At 38.2% G+C, this 25231-nt stretch overlaps 1 protein-coding gene across 1 annotated transcript in view; it reads right to left on the bottom strand.

Annotated features, from left to right (window-relative positions):
- The window catches only part of ano2b (anoctamin 2b), a 38808-nt gene extending 17180 nt beyond the window's left edge, over positions 1-21628 (bottom strand). The window contains exons 1-16 of the mRNA XM_059510685.1: positions 21540-21628; positions 20944-21098; positions 19741-19779; positions 19092-19427; positions 11758-11856; positions 11384-11541; positions 11169-11223; positions 10864-10915; positions 10167-10222; positions 10039-10086; positions 9887-9951; positions 9499-9633; positions 8859-9019; positions 7389-7471; positions 6831-6911; positions 6344-6430 (exon numbers count right to left, since the gene is read on the bottom strand). Coding sequence (XP_059366668.1) covers positions 6344-6430; positions 6831-6911; positions 7389-7471; positions 8859-9019; positions 9499-9633; positions 9887-9951; positions 10039-10086; positions 10167-10222; positions 10864-10915; positions 11169-11223; positions 11384-11541; positions 11758-11856; positions 19092-19427; positions 19741-19779; positions 20944-21098; positions 21540-21564 — 1635 coding nt within the window. The 5' untranslated portion in view covers positions 21565-21628. The remainder of the gene's footprint in view (positions 1-6343; positions 6431-6830; positions 6912-7388; positions 7472-8858; positions 9020-9498; positions 9634-9886; positions 9952-10038; positions 10087-10166; positions 10223-10863; positions 10916-11168; positions 11224-11383; positions 11542-11757; positions 11857-19091; positions 19428-19740; positions 19780-20943; positions 21099-21539) is intronic.
- Between the last annotated feature and the right edge of the window lie 3603 nt (positions 21629-25231).

Consider the following 25231-nt stretch of genomic DNA (forward strand, 5'->3'; position numbering starts at 1 on the left):
ACTTAAGTGTGGTGCTTAAAGAGCACTTCAACTTCTACTCAAGTCATTTTTTTGATAGAGCACTTGTAGTTTTACTCAAGTCTGGGTCTCTAGTACTTTATACATCTCTGATAAGTAGGCCCATTTGAGACGTGGCCACTCTTTTTTTAAATTTAGCTTTTATGCTGATTTGTGAAAGAAAATCTATGTAATGGATGTAAATATGGTAAAATGCATTAGGGCAAAAGGATTTGTAGTATTTTGTAAATGTGGGCCATTCAAATTCCACTGAAATCTGTTGATCTTTCTGTGGATTTCTGCAGGCGCAGATTCCGTGTGAGCTTAGCAATAAATAACAATAACAAAAGATGCCTGACAAAAGAATGCAGAGGAATGGAATTAATAATTCATATAATCAGCCACATCATACCACTGTAAAAACAGAAAGGGAGAGGCAGGAATAAGACAGGTGACATTGTTTTTAAATAATTAATACTTTTTATTTTTAATTTGCAGATTTAATATGTCAGATAAGTACTGAGATACAAAGGATACAGATATCAAAAGTCAAACTATTTAGCTAAAAACATACTTCAGTATATAAAAAAGGAATGCATATTAAATGTATAACTTAAATGCAATTTGGATAAAACTATGTGCCAAATGCATAAATATTTAATATTTTATTTTATTTATCTTTAGCCTTTGAAATTGACTGATAAAATAAAAAACTGAGGAGTTTTTGCATTTAAGAAGGTTTGATTGTCATATTAGAAAAGTGGGAAGGACGGTTCACATGTGGTCATATGCATGCATGATAACTGGTCCGAGGACAGCAGCCAGTGTCTGTCTGTTTTATAGTGGATATAGATCACTGGATTAGTTTAACAGCTCAGTGACAGTGAAGTAGGTTGGGCACTGCAGATGTGGGTTACCACATCCACATGGCCCTGCACACAACAGCTGTTGGATGGAGAATATCGCTTCCTTGAGCTTAAGTCAAGATGCTCTACAACCCTCTTTGTCTTTTATTTTGGCGGTCTAGGAGTTTCTTGCAGAAATGTTACTCAAAAGACTTCATAGTTCTTTAACAGCAATAAAACCTTCCCCCTACACAAAAGGTTCTTTAGATCTGTAAAATCTTTAAAATAAAAAAATAAAAAAGTTAATTGAAATGTTCTTTATGGAGGTTCGTTATTTTTATTTTTTTAGATTATATATAAAAATATCACATTGGCAAACTTCGGGACTTTTGTGATGCAACAAACTCTCATTGATTAGACTTCATGTCAACCTGAAATCACATTGATCTACCCTGCAGACATGAAAATGTCAATTGGCTTGGGTTTTGTTGCCACACGCTCTCTCAGAAACACACACATACTCAGTCGGACAACACACAAGCGTCCCAGCGGGCCCACGCTAAGCCCTTTGGGAAATTAGTGACAGGATCATCATTGTGGGGATTTCCTCCACGGCCATATGTCACTTTGCAGAGATGCCGTGTTCACATTGACATACCCGTACGCCCCGTTCTCTCAACCCCCCACCCTCCGAATGTACTGTAATCCGGAGATGCAAGAGAACAAGTACCGGAACCATGCCAGAGCCCACGCTAGCAACCAAGAACACGTAAGCCACCACATATACAGTACAGAAACCACCGCATTTGTGTTAGAATCAAACACAGCCTACAAGAGAATATTTCAGGCTGATGGGCTGACAAAAATAGCTTTTAGGGTCTTTAAAACAGGCGAAGGTCCATTAAGAGAGGCTTGACTGAAGATTGTCTTTTGGGCATTGGGTACAGAAGGGAATAATCTGATGTGAGCCCCATCTGACAGATCTGAAATCCCTTTAAAACACACTCTCATCTCCTTCCAGCTCTGAGCTCTGATCTGAGACGACCACCAGACCAGGATTACTGTATAAACAAACCTACGTGCTTCAGATCAGCATGATCTTTCTAATGAACAGCTTGAGCAGGAACACACCGGACCATAGATTAAATGTGGGACGAATGACATCTAAAGATGGATGGAAAATTAAATTATGCAACATTGTGTATTAAATGTCGCAGACTTCCTGCTCAGACTTCGATTACATCACTAATAAAATCAGAAAAATCCTTCATACACATGCACACTTTCAGAAAGCAAACAAAACTCTCCTTGCATGAGAGTGTTTTATTAACTATTTTATGATTAAAAGACTAAGAATTTGCCAGTTAGGTAAAAAAAAAAAAGATGTATTCTCTGAAAACAAGGCTTATTATTTTACATAGTTTTGCTTCTCAAGTAAATTAATCTTGCTTTAAGGATATTTAACATAAAGGGTTTAATGTAACATTTATCATCATTAATAAAATCTGAAAAATCCTCCATCACACACAGAAAGCTAAGAAGGCTCTCCTTGCATAAGAATTGTATAAGATTTTAAATGTTTTATTATTTATTGCGAGATGTTTTAGTATAGTTAAAAAGGTTTTATGCTTAAAATAAAAATTATTTTCCAATTAGGAACCAATTATCTTACATAGCTTTGCTTCTCAAGAAAATTTATCTTACTTTATGGATATTCAGAATGCAGGGTTTTACATGACATTTATGGGCAGGAAAATCTGATATCGGACACAAGAAAAACAATAAACAGGTGTGCTGAAGAATATCTTATTTACTTTCTTTTGTATATCCAAGATTTCATGCCACAAACCATTCAATCTTCTGGTTTTCAAGGTTTTAGTCCTTTGGACACAGAGTGAATGGAACTGAATCCAGAATTTAATAAATCTGCATTAAAAAAGTACAAATAACAACTCAGTCAGAGGTCAAACATTTGATCTTCTCCTCCTCAGCCAGATACACACTGTCAGAAAGCAAATGCAACTCTCTTCCTCAAAGATAATGAGGAATGATCCCTGACTTTGCTTCTCGAGGCGATGAAAACATTTTGCTCTAAAATTAACCATGGAAAGGGTGTGCTGCATTTTATTAACAAACATCACTAATGTGTCCTAAAGATAGCTGCCAAGATGACAGAGTTATGTGATAAAGGCTTTTAAAGAGCCGAAGATAAGAGCAAACCCAACCGAGCGAATGAAGGAGTGGGATTCGAGTGTCCGTGTCTCTATGGAGATGTGAGGACTTTGCATAATTCAGAGGTTTGGCGTTCAGCCCAGCATGGGAGGACGCTTGCATACGCCCATGCCTACTCACACAAACGCACTGGAATCTAGTGCGCTCTGCTGGCCAGCCTGTGTAGCAAACTGCACTAAATCTGTATAACACCAAGTCTCACGCAGAAAAGGTCACACTTTAACAAACTCAGCATGTGTGTCAAGTAAAATAAGCAGACACATTCTCCTTCTAACTCCCTGAACTCAATACCTTTCATCGACTGCTTTTTCCGCAGTCTTCCCAAACCGCACACGCACCATGTGGCCCTCTTAAACGAGTGATCTGGAGATTTTCGACAGACTTACTGCCTTTTCAGCATTTATAATTTTATTCAGAGGGTTTTTGGGGTCTTGTGGCAATATAAATGAGCTGTGAGAAACATGGGGAGGTCTGTCAGTGCTCAGTCACAAAATCCTGTGGGCCGTGGTTTTTCCACCACAACATCGCTTCCAGAAATAGATGAGTATCAACTGGATCATGGTGAGTGCTGCTTATTTGCTTGACAGTGAGTATGTGCTGAAAAAACAATAATGACTTAACTACTGCATGTTTTTTTTACCCACATGAAGATTAAGCAGAAATTGCCTTGTTTACGATGTCTGGCCAATCCAAACTGCACTGATCTGAAGACCAGGCTATTTTGAATGAAGTCATTAGGATGTATAGTCTAAATTTAAGGTTTAAGGCATAACATCTATGTCAGGACTGTCCGTGGGCCATGATATCTGGGACAAAGAAGCTAAACATAAGAATGAGAAAAGGCGCCATAATACAAGTGACGGATGGAAATCAGGGGTCACTGAATCTGTCCGAAAGTATGTCACAACTTTACACCTCCTGTGCTGAACAAGTTTTAATGAGGACTATGGATGCTGAGTGAGTCCAGAGAGCATCGTAAAGGTCAAAGCCACTGCTAATATTGTAGCTGAACTTCTCATAATTATTTTTTCAGTGGGGAAGACATAAGTCAGACACTTAAAGGACATTGACATTGAAATTGTTCATTATTTTTATACTACTTCCCAATATTTTTGTAAGAAAAACAATACAGATTTTCTTTTTTCCTGGTAATATGCAAACATCTGTAAAACAAGATTTATTTGAGAATCAGAATTGCATAATATATTATAGCTTATATATATATATATATATATATATATATATATATATATATATATATATATATATTCAAGCCAAACAAGACCTATCTTAAATACTGAATTTATCTTGGATATTCAGCATAAAGTTTCTGTTCAAGTGACATTTATTGGCATATAAATCTAAAAATCCGACATGAGAAGCACAATATACAGATGTGCTGAAGCATATGTTGTTTACTTCCTAAAGACTGCCTTGATTTTATTCTTTCAACTATATAAGATTTTATGCCTTTTAATCTTTAGAAAATCCAGTGACTGTAATGTAATGTAATCTCTCATTGTAGCAGCCTGGTAAACATATTTATTCCCAGCAGATTTATTTAGATTTATTTATAATATTTGTATTATTCGTAAAACTACTCTTTAAGGCCAAATACCCCACACTGAGTCCAGGCTTGACTTTAAACCAGGATTAATGTTCTACAAACCCTGTGAAACCTTAATAAGCTTGAACTATTGACACAGTTGGACACGTAACACAACGCACACACACAGAAACGAGGCTACAGATGCCGACTTACCAATTTACAAGCCACATTATGTAGAGCCTAATTTATTAGGCTAATTTGCCTAACTGCATTCCATTCAAGACAATGGCCCCAAGCAGTAATGTCAAACAGACAAGCACAACCTGCATTTTCCAAATGAAACGCTCAAATCTCTGATGATTACACTTTGTGTGTGAACAAATGAGAACTTCCTGGACAACATATTTTACTGAACAGAGAACAATGACAAAATTACACTTGACCATAGGCAAAAGGACAAGAAACCTTTAAATGATGTTACACTGTGACTAATGTTCAGTTACGTGAAACCAACAGAGCAAACTGAGAGATCTAATTGTATTAGCCTGACATGCACCGTCCAACAGCAAGAGGATTACAGCAGTGAGAGACGGCCGTATTGCTCATGCCGACGACCCCGTTGTGACCACCCCACCCAGCTGAGCCCCTCTGACAGACACATGGGCCATTTACAAATTAAACAGGCTCAAATTCTCTCACTAAATATGCATATGTGCATGTGTGAATGGGCTGTAAGACATTCTTTCAAAGTTATTGACAGGAAATAATAATAGAATAGAGGACAGACAGAGAAGGATGACATCACAGTGACACTAATGGCAAGACATCCAAGGTGAATAGCATAAAAATGTAATGTTGGATATCAACATATTTCCCAGATTTACTGGCTACATTAAGAATAAAAAAAACTGAGATCTTATCAAAAATTAAGAAAAGAGTTTTGTGCAATGTTGTTTAAGTATGCAAATGAGGTACTAGTTTATTTGCATTCACTTATGTATTGTTAACTGTTTTAATCCATTTAAATATAATTGTAATAATTATAATAATTAATGAATTAATAAATAAAGTGTGCTACTTTTATTTCTTATGCATCTGTGATTATTTTGTTATTATCTTAAAATAAACACCTTCACATACTATGAGATACTATCTAATTTATTTGCCGAAATTTCCAAAACAGAAATCTGAGCATTGGAGAAAGCCAGTTTCAAAATTAACATTTTAGTATTTAGGATGTTTTTGATGTGTCTTTTTAGAAAATACTGTCAATAGCCATAAAAAAATGTTCACCATATTTATAAAAATAACATTTTGTATAAAGCCATGTAAACAATTGCTCAGTCTACACAATATATTGTTAATGAAATCTATGCAATAGATGAAGTGCAATAAAATAAACAATATAAAGTATATTTTAGATGTTTTTTTCCACTAATCTGAAATAACTAAAGGTTATGAAAACCCAATAGTGCATGAAAAAAATTTTTTGCCTAGAGTGTCTTGCCTTAAAGTAAATAGGGCATAAAAGAACATTCAAAATTAGCTGGATTGCTGGGTCACACTGTTACACAGTTCGAAAGGGGAAAAAAACCTTCCAACCTTCCAACTAGGGAGTGTAATATAGAAACTGTAACGCAAGCAGGTGGAAACAAGGCTCTGGAGAGATGAAGGCGAGAATGAGAGAGAGAGAGAGAGAGAGAGAGAGAGAGACATTTACCGGATTCCCAGCTGCCATGGCTGACAGTAACCTCTGCCTCCATTTGTCCTTCCCCAGTTCACCGCTCTCGTCCACAGCTCTCTCAGGCTGGAATACACAGATCTGAACCGTCACACAATCACTGACGAAAGAGGGCAAAACTCTAGGAAAATCTAGGCTTTCCGGAAACCAAACCAGATCTACATGACTTTCTCTATTTTTTTGAGCATCACCAACGCAATGCACAGCCTACGAGCCCCAAAGCGCCAGTGCCAAATGCTTCAGGCCGGAGCAGTGCATGATGGGAAAGCTGTGCAAAAAAAGGCCCACAGCATTTGGCACCCCCTCTATCTGCCCCTACATCCATGGCAGTTACCTTTTTGACTCTTTTCAATAAAGCATTTTCATATTAAGCCAGAAGCCAAAAGGAAATATATTTAGATCTTTTTAAGTCAGCTATTAATGAAATGCATAATGCACATAAATATGGTAAATACAGCCTGCCCACCTCATTTTTGTTCTTTGTAATTTTCTTCTTCCTCTGCCTCTTCTGAAGGAGAATTGTTTCGTATTTGGGTCTAGGATGTTCCTAAAGAGAAAAGGACAAAGAGTAAATTGCTTTCTACTCTGTGCGAGACCCAGTGGACAGCTGCAGACAGAGAGTTTCAAACCATTCAAACAGGTCAAAAATCCAGGGCAACACAAGGACACAAAGACTCAACATCTCAAAGAGCAGCAAGAAGAGAGTTTCAAACATAAAACTCAAACCTTCGCTTTTTCCTGGCGGGAAAGATTGCGTTTAGAGAAACAACAAGTTAACATATTGGTGAGTCCATTTTTGGCCGAGACCACATGGGGACATCCACATACAGAACATTAATACTATCAGATAGGGATGCCACCATTGTGTCGCATCACATAACAGTCAGCGTTAGTCATTTTCAGTTGGTCAGTGTGTTAGGAAACACTGTCATTGAAATCAGCTCTTGGCCTGTGCACTGGAATCCAGACAAACACTAGTGAGTAGTGAGTAACAAAATGTGACTATGTACGTGTGTGAATGTACCTCCTCCTCCTCCATGCCTGTCAGATCCCAGCTATAGTTCAGACTGATCTGTCTGCGCTTCCAGTTCTCCAGAAACATGGCAGCTAAAGAGAGGGAGAGATGAGGCATTCAGCAAATGAGTCCTGACAAATATGAGCCTTGTGGGAAAAGAAAAGCAAATGATGATTTATAAGGGGCAAAGTGTTGTTCCTTAATGCAAGATAAATCACATGTCATTTACAAGACCATTAAAGGAATGCTCAAAAAATTTATTATCCTGCTAGTTCAATTTCAAGTTAATCCAACATAATTCTATCAAGATTTCATCATGTTCAACCAATTTACTAAATCCATTTAATTAAATTGCAAATATTATTTTTGTTGTGTTAAAGTAAACTAGGAACACATTTTCCACTTCCCATCATGCTTTGAACTGGGATAGGGAGTGTAAATGTTGAATTAAAAAATTTTTTTAATGCTTTTTTTAGCAAGATGAAGAAATGGGAAGACTTGTTAATTTTTTATGTTTTATTATGTTGGTATTTGAGAGGCTTTATGTTATCTCGGTGGTTTTGAGAGTTACTATTGTTGTAAAAAGTTAAGATTGAGTGCTTGAGTTTTTAAACTATGGTAGTGTCATGGATATAACCAACACAATTTACTGGCTGCCAGCACCTACTATTGTATGCATCAATAAAGGTTTCATTTTGTTTTGTTAGTATATTTAACAGTTTAAATATAAGAAACAGCATTGCATGGCCAATTAATACATCTCAGTACCTACATATGAACAGATGCAGTCTCTCTACACACTGCCGGGGGTCTCTGTATGAGTAATAATGTATAGCTTCTGCTACCCCACATAGGTGCCAAAGACAGGGCAGTGTCAGGAATTGAGTGGTTTCACAATGCCCCCATCAGCCGTGCCCGTGGACACAGGCAGTGACAGAAAGAGGTAACACTACTCTCTGGCCATTCAACATCTCTTCAATTCCGTCACTATGGAGACAGCAGCACTTATGAACTTTAATGCTAACCGCTCAAACTGGTCTCATATTCAACAGGACCAAATGACAGATCAGTTTCAGCTCATCAAGTAAATAATATACAAAGGTTGCTATTATCTAAACTAGGTTTGTTATTCTTATGTTAAAAAAACAAAGATAGAGGGTAGTTGACTGGAAACATTTGGGTCCATTTAAAATACACACTTTCCATTGTACAAAAATCTTTCTTAGAGTTTTTTTCTTAAAGTGAAAAAAAGGTTCTGTAGATGTTTTAAATGTTCTTCACATGTTTTTTTAATAACTGTAAAAAAAATGGTTCTTCAATAGAATTTTCACAAAAACTCCCTTTTGGAACCTTCGTTTTTAAGAGTGTAAGTTAATCACTTGTTGATGTACAATATAAACCATCAGATCAATGGATGTAAATAAAGGTTTGAAACAATAAGCAGTATGATAATGAAATGAGAGGAATTTTGAGCCGTACCCCAGAGGGACATGAAGACAGCGAAGAACACGGTGGCTGGGTTGTCAAAGAGATGGCTGGCACGAGCGGTGCCACACGCTGTGCTCAGATGCCAGTAGTCACATGCTCGATCACAAAGGGGACACATAGTGAAGTTCTGATCCTCGTCACACATCTCCTGGCTGGCAGAAATGCACACAAAAAACACAGATCAGCGTGGTCCAATGTCTAAAGTATCCATTAAAAATGCAACACTATTTTATCTCGTGACCTTGGAAAATGCAGCTGCACTAGACACAACCATTAAATGATGTCTCAAAAATAATACCTTCTGGCTCACTGTGTACTCAAACAAGTACTGACATATAAAAGGATTATTCCCTTATATTATTACAATATTCCCTGTCCTCCCCAGACATGTTTCAGTCACAAACGCATGCTGAGCACATTTTTAAAGCACTTGCAATTCTAGCATAAATTAGTCCCATTGATCAGATGAAAGCATATAAACACCAGAGCTATGTTCCTTCATTCTAATTATCACTTTAATATCAGTGGAACACAATAATCACAGTCCATTACTAAAAAGCTGGCAGCTGTCACTTGTCCACCAACAACAGGGACCCATGCCCAGCCCACTGTGGGCTTTATTGGTACGTACCTAGGTATGTTTGTTTCCACAGTGGCCCAGCCATAAAAGAACACGATGATGCCCACCACAGATGCAGGGATCAAAAGCTGAGTATAGACACCAAGCCAGGCAAAATAGAGACCTATCTTCTCGCCAAAGTACTTCCTTAAGGTTACACAGAAAACACCGGGAGTTGATCTACATCAGAGGTGTCCAAACTTCTTACTACAATGGACCATGTGCTAATTAATAGTAAATGTTGTATTATATACAAATGTGAATTAGAAATGAAAATACGCATGGAAAAAATCAATTTTTTTCCAATTTTAGCCTGACATGTCAGGCCAAATCTGTGCCGCAGGCACTGGTTTTGGCATCTCTGATCTAAAGCAATGTGTCAAAATGATCTGAGAGTTACCTGATAAGATCAACAGGCTGATACTTGTAAAAAGCCCCGTATCTTGCCCATTCATCATGTAACAGCTGAAACCGGTAAAAGAAAAATACAGAATTTAATTACATTCTCCCTTCTGATTCATTGTATAAAAATGCAACACAATAGCAGCATACTTGTCTGTCGTTCTTCCCCTCAGCTTGTCCACTGGGGTGGAAGTCTCCCTATAAGCATACAAAAACACAATTCAAGTCAACCTGACAGCAGAACAAATGGCAAAGGAATCCAGAAAAAAACAACTCACATCGTGTAGCGGAAATGCTGAATCATAGACACCGTTGGCTATCAATGTGGTGATACCTGTATGGAAAAAAAGAGTTCACCTTAAAATACCCGGGAATAGTGATTGACTGCTTTGACTTTAAAGTGACCCAACTTCATTGCTTTTGGAAAGCTGGCAGCCTGAGTCCTCGAGGCAGAAAGCAGCTGACATGTGGAACACCGGCTTTAATCAAAGTAATTAATCAGTCCCCAAAGGAACGAACACGTACGCTCTGGTGATTAGCCCTCAATTAATAAAGTAGCTCCCCAGCAACAAGCTGAAAAGACCACCACTACCCATCACCCCCCTCTTTCCACCTCAATGGACCCGGCTTCAATTCGGATCCCAATCCCAGAACTTTATGACCCAATTTACTCAGTTTGTACAAAACCAAGTGAGAGAAAGTATGAGAGATGAAAAGAAAAGGAGGGGTATGGCTGGAGAACTAAAGAGAGCACCAAGTCTTCCCTTTTATTGGATAGCTTCGATCTCCCAGTAGCCCCCGGTGGTCCATCTGCACAGTGGCTCAGTCCAAGGGAGCATTTGGCATTGGCTTGTGTTGCACCCTGTCCCAACTGCACCGTGCCTACATCCAAAGCTCTCATTCTGGCCCTGACTATCCTGAGGATTCCCTGAACGCTAGTCCATGCTAAGGGTTATGGATTAATGTATTACTAACCCATGGTTTGGCAGGTCCGTGTGCAAGCGGTGCGTCTGAGGATTTCATACACCTGGGACAGAGAGTGAGAGAGAAAGAGTGAGAGAGATACAAGCAAACAAGAAACCTGAAAATTGTTCCTGGAAAAACCCTGGCAGGATTGGTTACCTAGAAGGGTGCCTAGATACGTCAGTCTCCTGCTGCTGGCAAATAACTTTTGTTCCCTTTTGTATATCATGTTCTCTTCTCAACATTCAAAGAACACATATCACATTGTACCATTCTGACTGAAAATAAGTTTTAGGAGCAAAGCAATAGAGACTCACTATTCGGCTCCTTGTGGCGTTGTCGAAGAAGGTGTCCTTTGATTTGATGTTGTACCTGCAAAAAGGCCAAAAATAGCAATGAGACAATCATGACTTACCAAGATTCCTTTGGCAATCAAATAAATCCTTGCACATCCTCTAAGAAAGGAACACAATCCCATGTAACCCCTGATGACATTTAACTCCACATCACCCCAACCACGGCAGGTTCTCACAGGTGGAGCTTGTCCCGGGAAAAACAGTGTGAAAGGAACTTGGTACGGCTGTGTTCTTGCTCCGGATGGGGTACTTTGGGCTGGAACGGTTGATTTAACTTCCGCCACACTTCGTTCATGGTGGCAGCCAGACCTTTTTCTTCCCTTAATTCGTAACTCTGAACAAAAAAAGTTTTTACAGTCAAAAATTGGCAGCATTAGACCAACAATCAGCATCAGTCATCTGTGATTTTCCCACTCTCCCTTTCATACATCAGAGACACACTACATAACGCATGCAGGGACTTCTGAGGGCTTGTGGCAAACTCACATAAGGACATCTCAAGGGACTCGGGTCTGTCTTGAGATTAGGAGGGAGCTCTGCTGTGTCTTACCTTCTTGGTGGGCACCTTGATCTTGAGAAACTCCGCCTCTCTGCTCAACACCTGCCAAGGCGCATGTAGCCGGATGAAAGCATGACCATGAGCCTTGTTCTGGGGAAAGAATTAAAAAGAAAGGTTTTGACATACAGCCTCAAGTTGATTGATAAATGAAATCAGAGAAACTAAAACAGTTCTAAAACATAAGTGACTTGTTCTTAACATAAATTTTGGTTCAGGCCAGTTAAGATGAGATCAATGCTAACCCATATGCATTTCCAATCTAATTTTCATTAATTATTTTGGTAATTAGTTGACTTTTTTGAATTTTTATTGTATATGTACTGTCAAAATGTGCAGAAAAAGGAACACTCCACTATTTTTGAAAATAGGCTCATTTTCCAACTCCCCTAGAGTTAAACAGTTGAGTTTTACTGTTTTCGAATCCATTTAGCCGAAAAGTACAACTTTTAGCTTAACTTAGCATAGATCATTCAATCTGATTAGACCGTAAGCAAAAATGACCAAAGAGTTTCGATATCTTTCCTATTTAAGACTTGACTGTTCTGTTACATGTACTAAGACAGACAGAAAATTAAAAGTTGCAATTTTCTAGGCCGATATGGCTAGAACCTATACTCTCATTCTGGCGTAATAATAAGGAACTTTGCTGCTGTTCCATGGGTGCAGCAGGCGCAGTGCCTGAAAATAGTTCCCAGCAGCTCTGTAACTACACAAACTAGCTTGGGATTATTTTCAGGTGCAACTTTTCTCAACTTTTCATTTTACATTGGTCTTAGTACACAATGTAACTACAGTAGAGTCAAGTTTTAAATAGGAAAAATAACAAAACTCTTTAGTCATTTTTGAGCGAGATGCTAACGGTCTAATCAGATTCAATGATCTATGCTAAGCAAAATCAAAATTTCTGTCGAATTGAATCACTGAATGAATGATTCAAAGACAAATACATTTTTAGCAGCCTCTTTTCTCCAACAACAACATAAAAAAGATGCGCACAGAGGAATAGAGGTGTAATTGAAATTTGAATTTTACAACAAGAATTCAATTCCTACAGAGCCCCACACATGACATGCAAGAAAAAATAAATAAATTATGCGCACGATTTACTAATTCATTCCCTCAATTTACTAAAACGTGCACACGATTACTATTACATTCCCTCGATTTGCTAAATCATGCGCACGATTTAGCAAATCGAGGGAACGAATTAGTAAATAGTGCGCACAATTTATAAATTGAGTGAACGCAATAGTAAATCGAGGGAGCGCAATAGTAATTGTGTGCAAGTTTGGGTACATTGAGCGAATGAATAAGTAAATCCTGTACACGATTTAGCCTTGTATTTTTTCCTGCATGTCATGTGCGGGGCTCCGTAAATTCCTGACAATAAGTATCAGATTCTGGAATCGGAATTGATTTTTGATTCCCAACCCTATTTCTATATGTTTTACCGTAAATGCATTTCACATTCATTTAAACATACTGTGGAAATTATCGCCTGTGATAATCGACAGCATGCAAACACAAACACATAAATTGAATATAACCTAGAATAGGCAGTATCAATATCAAAAGAGTGGCAGATTGTCATCAAGCCCATCTAAGAGCCCTTAAAGAGGGACTATATATATTTCATAAACTTGGGGGGTATGAAAAGGATCTCTTTTTACTAGTTGTAGCCATGAAACCTAACACTGAAGCTGTGTCGTGCCTATACAGAGATGACAGTAACTGTATCTGTCTGGCAGTGGTCAGCCATGCCATGTAGAGAAGCATGTGTTAAGAAGAAAGGAAGATGAAACTGAATGAGACATTGATATGAGAGTGATGAGACAGAAAGAGACGATGGAAACCTAAGGACATCCTCACCGTCCCCTGCGTTTCAACATCACAGGTGTTTTTTCTCTGCCTCCTCCACACACAAACACACACACACTCATAAAGGAGAGATAAAAATAACATGTGGATCTGAGAAGGTTAATTAGTATAAGATATTCCAATTATTTCTTCATCTCAGCAGGGTAAGGCAATTAGGTCGATTTGAGCACAGTCTGAGCGGGAGCCATCACTACAGAAACCGGCTGCGACTGACATTTGAGGGGATCCAAAGACCCATGAGTGGAAATGGTTCTTCATGGCAGGTTGAACCCTGTCTTTGGCATTTGGTATCATGAACTCAAGCAAAGAGTCGAGAAACAACTTCTCTGAATGGATGCAATCCTAATAATTCATGGCTTATACAGTGATGCAAACTCTGGCCTAAGGTGACCAGACGTGACACTTCCTGGTGACATTTTCTCTGCTCTCTATAACTCTCGCTGTACTTTGATGTCATACAGCCATAAATCAGCTCAGCGCAAACAACCAACACCTGGTTATTTTAGGCAATTTAGAAATCCTGTGCTGAACGTAAGTTGCACTTAAATAGTTTTATTTGAGACTCGACTCCAAATTAAAGGTAAAGAATTTAGGTCCACAATAAGAAACTATTCAGTTTCTTTTGCGTGCCAGAACTCTTGTGAGTTTATGCATCATTTTGTATTACAACATTTGTTCTACACAACAGCATTTCAACATGGTGACTTACTGGTTTAATGTCCTGAGGTTTACAGACAATGATAATGAGTGAAGCACTGGCATCAACTTTAGAAAATGCCTGCATATCTGAAATTGTTTTGCAAAAAGCATTCTAGAAATATTGAAATATATAATGTTAAAGGTATGTTTAGCATGGTTTGGCTTGAGGGAAAACCAATCCCAGTTACCATAGTATTTTCTATTCAGAAAATTAGAAGTTTTTATTGAGTGCATTTATAGATAACAAATTAGCCTGCAATATATAAAAAATAGACTTGTAACTTGATTTGGACCTCACCTCAAGGACATGAGACTAGACTCTACATCAGAGACTTGTGAACATGATGGTTCACTTATTGTTATTGATGCTGATAACACATCTAAAGAGGATAAAAATGCTGAATCTTTTATCTTTAAATCACTCTCTGTAAATGCATCATGCATGAATATTTACACCATTGAGAAAAGTGCACTAGTTAAACCCTAAAACAGATATGTTGTTTCAGCATGGCCCCTATAGAAAAAAAACACAATCACTAGCTGTGCAAATTGATGCCAGATTACAAAAACTGCAGAAAAATCTTTCTCACCACATCATCCTTCTGGTTTTGTTAGTTTTAGGCTTGTTTTATATTTATTGCCATTGAAAACCATTGTTATCCATCAGACCATGGCTTTTAAGATAAACAAACACAGTTAATGCAGCCTCTGACACATGATACCCGCGCCAGTGACGTCCCCTTGAGCATTAAGGATATTCAAAACAAAACTTCACTCCCTATAAAGTCAATCCACCTGCCTGCGCATGCATGAAACAATAAACCAAAACTAGTCTATTCTAGAATTTCTGAAGATATTTGAGATAGCATATCCACCAGAGTGATAGTAAACTGTAACGTTGTGCTGCGATAAGAGGAACACGCAAGATGAGACATGGTTCTAAGGTGTGACTGGACCCGCTGTCCCTGTTCAGACTGTCTTCAATCAAACTTCGCTTACCGGCTGAATAATTCAGAGTGTCCGACCGCAGGTATTTGTAGCGGTCACAGTGCACACCTCAAAACACAGACCGGGGCAAAACATTATGTAATGACTGAGATCAGACAAAGCAGAAGACTATTGAATTAAGGTTCAATGATCACAATAATGATGATGATGATGAGATGATGGAAGCCATCATGACAAAGCATGTTACTGCAGGCACATCTTGCCACCTTACTAGGGTTTCCATGGGGAAACAATGATTTGGAGTGCATTGTTTAATACCTTAAATGCATGATGCATGATAAAAACACCTCAGATTCAGATGATTAAGTCCGAGTTCAAAAGGTGGGGGGGGTCTATTATTTACAACAATGACAAATAGCAAAGCTTTAAATTTAGAGCAGAAATTTTTTCCCTCTCAGGATAGGGTACAGTTAACTCAGTGTGCTGTCAAAGGCTGGTTCACAGCTCTTCTAAAAGAGAGTAGTCAATCACTACTATTACCAGCCTGATAATTTTACTTGGCTTCAAACAAGCATTCACAATCTAATCACCCTACAGATGCAGTGAAAAATTATCACAAAGACAGAGATGCACAATAACAATGCTATTGTGCTAGATTATGCTATTGTCTACAAGAGAGTATTTCATTAGACAAGAATGCATGTTGTTACGTCCAGTGACATAATCACTTTTTTGTTATCTGTATATGATATGGTTCTTTTTGTTGTCTCTCTCTCTCTCTCTCTCTCTCTCTCTATGTGCCCTTTGTCAAGCCCTGCCCAGCTCAGTTTATTGAAGCCTTTTAGAGTTCTGTAAAGTTGTTATCTTCATTAATCTGAAGAACTGTTGACTTACTCTATGTTGCTGCCAGAAGCCCTAGATAATCATTCTTGCTCTGTGTTGAGAAAGGTACTGTAAGATATACAGCTTTGCTGTTTTACACCTATTTAGTTTTTCCCTTGTTACCAATTGTTTAAGCCGTTACTGTTGATTGTTACCCTTTTGGAAGTTGTAGGGAGGAGGGTGCCTTTTCTTTTGTACTATACATGTTTTTCTCCTGGTTTGAGGATTAGATAAGGAGTGAGTGTAGAATTTTGTTGTTGATTTTCTTTTATTTGACAGGTTTAGAAAGAATCTAACCCCCAGAATAGAAACACTTTTGTTTGTTATTTTGCCATTGTTCCCCCTCCTGAAGTTTTTTTGCTTCCTTCTTAATTTTACATTCTTTTGTTTGAGAAATATGTATACTCCCAGCACTCTCTGAGCTGTTAATAAAACCTGTTAACAGGGATCTTGATGTTGTAGTTGTTGTTATGGTGTGGCAGGGGCTCGGGCAAATGCTCTTCATAAACCTTGTGTTGGGAAGGTTACTTTGGAAATGTAATAGGTTACAGATTACAAGTTACCCTATTTAAAATTTAATAGTAGTGTAACTTTTTTAATTACTTTAATAAAGTAATGTAACTAATTACTTTTGAGTACATTTTGATTACTTTTATAAATTTCTAATGAATGTTAATTTGCAACTGTAAATCATCTTCAACCATTTTACACCATGCAGGTTTAACCTTACAGTAGTGCTCAATACTGTCAGACTTTCACCATCCTTCATCACTTAAATTAAGATCATCACATTTGAACACATCCACCACACAATCAGACTTTACTTAGAGATTGATCTGAAGTTCAAAGCAGATTTAAAATCAAAAGAAATAGTTTATAGATACTGTTTTTGAAACCAAATCTTTGCATAACTACAGGCATCTAACTGCATCTAACAATGGTTTGGGGAAAAATAGTTAATAAAAAAATAAAAGCATATACATCAACTCAAATACGGTTATCTAATAAGCATGTGTCCTATTTTGTGTACTAAACTCCTGAAACATTGGTGTCTTTTTGAAACACTGCTGTCTCTTTGTATATGATATGATGATAGTTTCTCAAAATAAGTAAAAAATGCTCATGAAGTGACTGTTCTAGAGATTAATTTCCATGAGGGGCGGACTGGGGAAAAAAATAGGCTGGGAAATCTCACACTCATACACCCACAACCCATTCTGAAACATGGACAACCCTATTTTTTTTTTTGGACCTGACATGAAAAAGATTTGAATCCTTAGGTTGGGCAACGTAATTAAGAGTTCTCTCCTGAACTGCACCTTCACTTCCATTATCCATCCATCTCTCTCATGACTTTAATACTGAAGATTTTTATTTGACTTTTACCATGTTTTGTGACTTTTACCATGTTTGTAAGTGCAATTTTGTTTTTTTGGCAAATGAATTACCACTTGTATTTATTTTTACTACAAATTCCATAATTAAACCACGGTTAGTGCCATACCATAGGCTATATTAATTTTCCTAAGGGTTGTGTTTTTGTATCCACTAGCTCCCCCTAAACCTATGATAAAATATGATGATTTGTCTGCTAACTTACTACTGTAACATTACAAAAGATAATGATGACGTCGTTTATACAGTATTTTGAGTGATTGCGAGCAATGTGCTGCTGCTGCTTGACTAAGTAAACAAAGACAAAACTACATTAGCATATTTACAGATGAAACTGACCTGCACCTGAAACCTGAACAGAAGTGTCGCTTCTCTGCTCCAGCTGTGCGCTTACACAGTTCACTCCGGTCTCTCTCTCTCGCATTGATTACTCGGAGTCTGATCCAAACCGTTCGGCGGAGGCGCAGAGTGCGCGCGAGCCCAACCATTGTCAGTCACGACTAACCGATTCATGATTTATTAGAAATTTAATTATCGAATGGCGGATTCGGAAATAATCGCTTTAGTATATTCGGCCTGCAATTATACAATAACAATATTAAAGTAGAAGGCCAAATCGTCTGCCAGGCCACCGGGAATAGTCCCGGTTCTCCCGATGTCCAGTCAGCGCCTGATTTCCACAGACACGCAGAACGTGCAGGATTCATATTCAGTCTTTTTGCGGCTTAATATTCACAGACATCAGTCCATATCGGGTTTTGATTCAAGTGTACTGACCTACTTTTGATTTATTCGTCCAAAATGTGGCATATTGCGTCCGCGTTATAGGCTGAATTCCATTTTTATGACTAGATTCTACGAATGTGTTTTCCGCGTCTCGGAGATTATGGGCCATATGTCTTAGTGCAATTTGGGAAAGAAATAAGCTGTACGTGGATGTGTGTAAATATTCAAATGTAATCCTCTTTGTAATCGTTACAATTTTCATAGGTAACTGTAATTTAATTACTCATTTTTTCTTAGTAACTGTAACTGATTACTGTTACATTTATTTTGTAATTAAATTACGTAACGCCGTTACATGTAACTAGTTACTCCCCAACACTGCCTTTAATATTGTTACGTTACCTTTAAACCCCTAGACACTTAAGACGTAACAATGTCAATGAGCTTTTTAAAGAAGAAGAGTTCACCTGATTCCCCAGATACAATATAAAAACAAGCTCACAAGCAACAGATGAAGAAGAGATCATTTGGGACCATTAATAATACCATACAAATACAGTACAATTACTCTATAATGGGCCATCTTTAAGAGTAATGGCTTACGTAACAAAACAATGATATTTGACTCTTCTGATCTAAAGTGACAGCTTTCTGTAAAATCAACACCAGATGTGGCCCTTACAAAGATCAAAAATGCAATTAGATACATCTGGCTGAAGCAAAATCAGTTCATTCTCAAATGATGGAACCAACACAAGCACAAATTTCCAGTCAAAATCTAGTCAGGTTCTACTCACCTCTTTATCATGCTCAATTTCCAGCCCAGCATCCTTTAAATTACCCTCAAACTCCTCTCGGATCATGATTTTCTCCCCATCAGCGGGGTCCAGGGGTCCAACGTCCACCACCACCTCCGCAGGTTCATCCTTCCCTCCCTCTTGTTCTTTCTCCTTCACTCCTAAAGGATAACTACCATTGGAGATGATGGACAGTCTGTGTTGACTAGGAGACCCCCTGATGGAGGAGCGTTTTCGGTAGTGGTACACCAGCACATAGTCCACTTTCCTTCGGCCGTCAGCAAAGCACAGCCGTTTGCGAGGGTCCTGGTCCATGTCCATCAGGTTACTGGCCACCTGAACAGGTGAGAGGAGAATGTAATGTACCCAGGCTCACTGTTCATCAGCAGTGTGTGTGCACATATCAAATTCAACTCAAGAGGGGAGGGGGGGGGGGGGGTATGTGAGGATAGATGTAGGGCAGACTATTGCTTCTTAATTTGGCTGCTCTCAATACAATTCAATGTAGATTGAAAATGTGAAGCAATAGCCACTTTTCATTGATGCCATTTTTTCCAAGTTACTGGCTGTAGAACTAATGCTAACCTGTTTGAGTGTTGCAGCTAGTATTCTAGTAATACTAATCTTGAGAAATAAAAAGCATACTTACATGTACCTTGTTGTCACTTGTCTGCAGCATGTTGTCACACTTCAAGAAAAACACAAAAACAATAAGAAACAGCAACACTTCCTCTACGTTCCAGGAAAATTGATTGCGTTTCTGGTGGCATGCCCGTTTCTGATGTCACCCTACCGAGACGTCACCATCCATCTTTCCCTCTGTTTATCCATCGAACTCTCAAAGCATGAAATACATCCGTCTGTCTGGTTTTGGCACCGTTGACTGGGAAGCGCAAAGCTTTGCTTCACGCACAACAGAACACATCTCCACAGAAACTTCTGATTTGTCCCTGACTAATTATCCCTGGAGGAATACCTGCTTGTCTCCAAGCGCCGGAGAGCATCATTATTACTCGCCAGAGGGGCTTTCGCGCTTGCGTAAAGAGGGAGTCGCCAACAGGTTCAAGACCCCCCCACCACCCCACCAAAAAAAGGGGGGGGGGGGGGGAATCCGTGAACATCCGTTTATTTCATGGTGAATCTCTGTTATATAGCGCTTGGTTTGAGTTTATATTTAGGATTCGGGAATAAGTGCCCCCATGAGCACAACAATGTGCTTGCTTCTAAATGAAAAAAAGTAAATGGAGAAAAAATTGTAAAGTAAAATAAACAGACATAATTAAAAAGAAGTTAGGTTATTATTCAAAAATAATGTTATTTCTATCCTATTAATAAATAATGTGTACTTTGCCGGTGGTTTTCTTTATTTTATTTTACATCAGGAAACAATTATTTGCAAACAATCAATTCAGGGATGTAGTTTTTCTGTTATTATCAATCGCATTTGGCAGTTGGAAAGTGTCATGTTCAAACTTTTCCTGCTTTTAAACTTTTTCGCTGTCAATCGAGCAGTGAGAATCCCTGAAATTATATGGAATAAATTAATATTAATTTAAGCTAATTTCATTTAATTTTAAAACTGATTACATTTTACAGTACATCAAAGTTACCTCAATTGTAATCATTGCATATGATAACCTCATTAATCGGGAAAGTTTTCCATGCACAGCGAACAACGGGTGCTTATGGGAAAGTGGCAGTTGTGGCACTTGTTATTTGAAGAATTTATGTGTTATTATAGCCAAGCCATATATATTTTATATATAATGCACATTATATATATAAAAATAATCTACAAACACATAAATACTTAATTTATTTGCCACATAGACATGTTGATCACACTACTCACAAGATGCCAAGACTCTTCAACAAAGTCAGATGGATCAAATGTGCAGCTGATGGAGCTCATGACTTCAATCTCAGATACTTCCTTTAAATCACTGCAGATAGAGGAGGACTCACTCAAGGCAGTGCTGACTCCATTCAGAACACAGTTATTCACCTCTGTTAATGGAAAAGGTAAAGTTTTAATATCAATTAATATCTATACATTTAACATTTGTATTAACCTGTCTCCAAAAAATGTGACTACATAGGGTAAAGAATGCACTTTAACCTTTAAAAGACCTCAAAAAGAAACTTTAAAAAGATGGCAAACATGGGAAAAAAATGCAATCCATTTACATAAACAATATTCAACACGCTAACATGAACAATTTGTCAAATAAATGTCACCTACACAGGCACTTTGCATTGTATAAATCATTAAAATATTCATCATACATGTACATTTTACTGTTGTCAACAGCATGTTGTTATCTGGACAGAGCACAACCATTCAGTTAAATTAATCAAGTACAGTTTATAACTAAAAACAGGAGTTTTTAAAGCGCTATCAATGCCTGTATAGCAAATTATCTGTCAACGGGTTTTGGCATGACTTACCTACATACGAACAGGATTTATTCATAGCCGTGTTGCCGGCGAGCTGAAGTGCAACCAGGTATGGGACGCTTGGAGACTGTGAAGGCACAAAATCCTCTCCAGGCTTAATTTAATTCCATGACTGCTGGAGAGAGAGAGGGCTTATGACTGTGCCAAACTTCAACTAATTTCCAGGACCTTCTGTCACGGGTGAACAAAGCCCACATGTCATCCAGGTCCACCAGAAATGGAACCCATTAAATACCGAGAGACCTATTAAAAACTGAAGCCGATTCTGTGGAAATATCAAAGATGCTATTAATTGGCTTCCGGTTTGTCAATGTGAGGTGAAGACGCGTGTTTGCAGAGCTCCCGATAGTTTCTAATAATATGTGCTTTAATAGTGCCATTTAAATTATTTAAAATGTTTTTTATAAGTGTTAAAACAGTGCTTCGTGCAATCATATTGATACAGCAAGATGAGCAAGAACAAATCAGTAGTAAATGCCCTGCTAACAAGGAGAACCAGCATAGCTAGCAGATTAGCTACCATGGCTAGTGCAGGGACACCTGAAGAAACCCCTGCAGATAACAATGGTGTCTCTATATATGAGCCAGCTGGTAACAGAGTTAACAAAGCAATGAACTTCGATAAAAGAAGACATCTCAGCTCTGATTCAAGAATCCATGGTGATAATATGATATCGATAATATGATAAAAGATATCGGTGAATGCTTTAAAAGAGACATTGGCAAGTTTTCAGTCCCACCTGTGCACCACAGAGACACTCACAAGCAATAATTTTTCGACACTGCCTGAGGCTGAAAAACAATAAAAACTCTGAAAGAGTAAAACGCGATGCTTGTGGATTGAGTTGATGACTTGGAAAAACTGGTCACAGAGAGCAAATCTCAGGATTTTAAACGTCCCTGAAAAGGCCAATATACTGACATGTTGATAGGCCAGACAGAATGAGGCAAAATAAAAGGGCTCGATTTTGAGTAGAGTTGTGACGTTCGCGAACGAACCGATTCTTTTGAACGGCTCATAAACATGAACGATGGGAGCCGAGTCGCGGCTGGAGGGGAGCCGTTCTTTCTGTCGTTCTTTTATCCTATGCGTGTTTCACACAGATGCACACAAATGAGCTCCTCCGCGAGACAGAACAGTTGTAGGGGGAGGGGCGCACCCAGCGCAGGCCAAACCTTTATAGCGTTATGATATTAGTTATTAGTTGTGCACGCATCCTTCACGTCCTTCACATCCTGCGTGCCTCTGTCATTGGGTAGGAGCGTTGAAAAAAAAGCTGTTTTGCACAGACATTTATTGCAGCCCACTTTGTTATTGTTCATTGACTTGAAGGGGCTGATGTTTGCAAAGTTTACAGTAGTAATTGTATGTAGTATGTAGACATTTCCATTTTATTTATTCTAACTTTAAATATTTTTTGTTTTCTATCAAAATGTTCTTGTGTGATAACAATGTTCTTGTGTGGAAGTGTTTGTAGTAAAAGCTGTTTTGCACATAAATTCATTGCAGCCGGCTTTCTTTTTGATGTTTATTCGTGAGTAGGTATTGTATGAATAACATAAGTCAACGTAGCTTTACACACACACACTTTGTACTAAAGGTAAATCCAAAATAGTGATGTCACTGTCTAAGCAGAGGGATTTGTGCAACCCTATGGAATATAGTCCACACATGACAAATGAGGTAATAATCAATATTTCAGAATAATTCAAACTCAGATATTGGTGTGTGATATCTGAGTTTTAATTATTTGACTACAAATCTCACCTCATCATTCTTCCCAGTGATTATTTCCAGGATAAACTGAGATGGCTCCAAGCTGGCTTCCTAAAACTGACTAAATATTTAAAAGAGCCAAAAGAGCCGTTCTTTTGAACGGCTCTTTGAAAGGAACGGATCGCGAAGATCCGGATCCCCTCAAAGAGCCATAAATCCCATCACTAATTTTGAGGATCTATACAGGCATCTCAGCTGATCTCGCCAGAAAGTGCGCCACATTTAAAAACGTGAAACAGCTGTTGTATCAGAAGAATGTGCTAATTAATATCCCATACTCAAAAAACATGAATCAGATTTCCAAAGGTGGAGTGTTACATATTTGTCTTTAACTGGTAAAATAAATTGTGTTAAAATGAATGTATTAACCAGATTATTGTATTTGTTTCAGAGCCTTCCAATCTTCTTGACAAAGTCCTTTTTTCAGACAACCAATAGGTTGCTGTCTTCCTATATATGATTTCCTCAGAGGATCAACCAGAATGTTTTACAAAACATGGGATCCTTTAATAATCTATATCGAGAAGAATGTTTGAGCCAACCCACCCCTGGCCGAGAATACGCAGTGAGTTTCTTGAAAAACCTAAAAAGGATGGAGGCTTTCCCAAATTCGCTAAATTATTATTGGGCAGCAAATTTACAAAATGTTATTTATTGGTTTCAGTCCCCACATATATTGATTGTGAATATTTTTGCTAATTACAATCTGGTTCAAAAAATATTTTTCATTATCTCCAGGTTTGACACTTTGCTCTGTGTTTCCTCAAATGCCCACTGAAATTTGTAAATTTGTAAGTGTGATTACAGGAGGGAGGCATGTGATTACAGGAGGGAGAGGTAACGGAACATTCGGGCAATCACATTGCTGGATCAGTTTAAGTGATTTTAAGAGCGTGCATCAGTTGCATTTAGGGTCTGTAAGGTCATGAAAATGCCATGCGATTTTAAAACAATTTCCAGCCCTAAAAACGTTTTGAAAAGGTTATGGAATTGTATTTTTCAAATCTCTGTGTAATAATTATATTTAATCAGGTCCTACATTTCTGTGGTTTTAATAATTCCCGCAGCTTTCAAGTTTATAATGACGTAAATCCCTGCATTTATTCAACATAGCTTTTAGGTTGGAATAATAAAATAAATCCACACAAACAAGATTCAATCTGTCATTCGAAACCATGAACTCTCTCGGAGCGCGCTTCACATCAGCGCATCTCCTGCTGCAAGCTGTGATACAAGACTCACTCGCATTTCGATCCGGACAGCTGACAGAACTGTCACTTGACTTGACTAATCGGGTAATTTATGCATAGTCACAAAAATGTATAAGTTGCACACCTTTTAAGTATTTTAAGGCATTTGGTACTCGCGCGCTCCACATGCTGTATTAGGCTACTGTATGTGCCCTCGCAGTCACATCCAAAGATCGCGTGTATAAAGCCGCCTCGTGAGTATTAGCCAGTTATTTTTCGTAGTTTGTTGAGTTTAATACGGTGGCCCAGTAGTGCACAACACAACGACATTAAAAAAGCAAACATAAGCACACAACACAACGACATTAAGCCACAACACAAATACATTAAGCCACAACACAGAGACATTAACCCAGGGCTGGCTCTAGGTTATTTGGTGCCCAAGGCGAGTGACTCGTTTTTTAGGATTGTAAATCTAGTAAAAAAAATGGACAAATACAAGCAGTGTGTGGACAGTGCACAGTAAAAGTGTACAGCGTGTGCGCAGCTTTCATAATACGATACATACATTTAAATAACTTTTTTTTTAAATTCTGCAATTTTGCGTCCCGTCCAGCAGATGGCGCCCCAGGCGGCCGCCTGTGTCGCCTGTCGGCAAAGCCGGCCCTGCATTAACCCACAACACAACGAAATTTTCACAACACAACGAAATTAAG

The sequence above is a fragment of the Carassius carassius genome, chromosome 26 (assembly GCF_963082965.1).
Source record: "Carassius carassius chromosome 26, fCarCar2.1, whole genome shotgun sequence".
Taxonomy (NCBI): domain Eukaryota; kingdom Metazoa; phylum Chordata; class Actinopteri; order Cypriniformes; family Cyprinidae; genus Carassius; species Carassius carassius.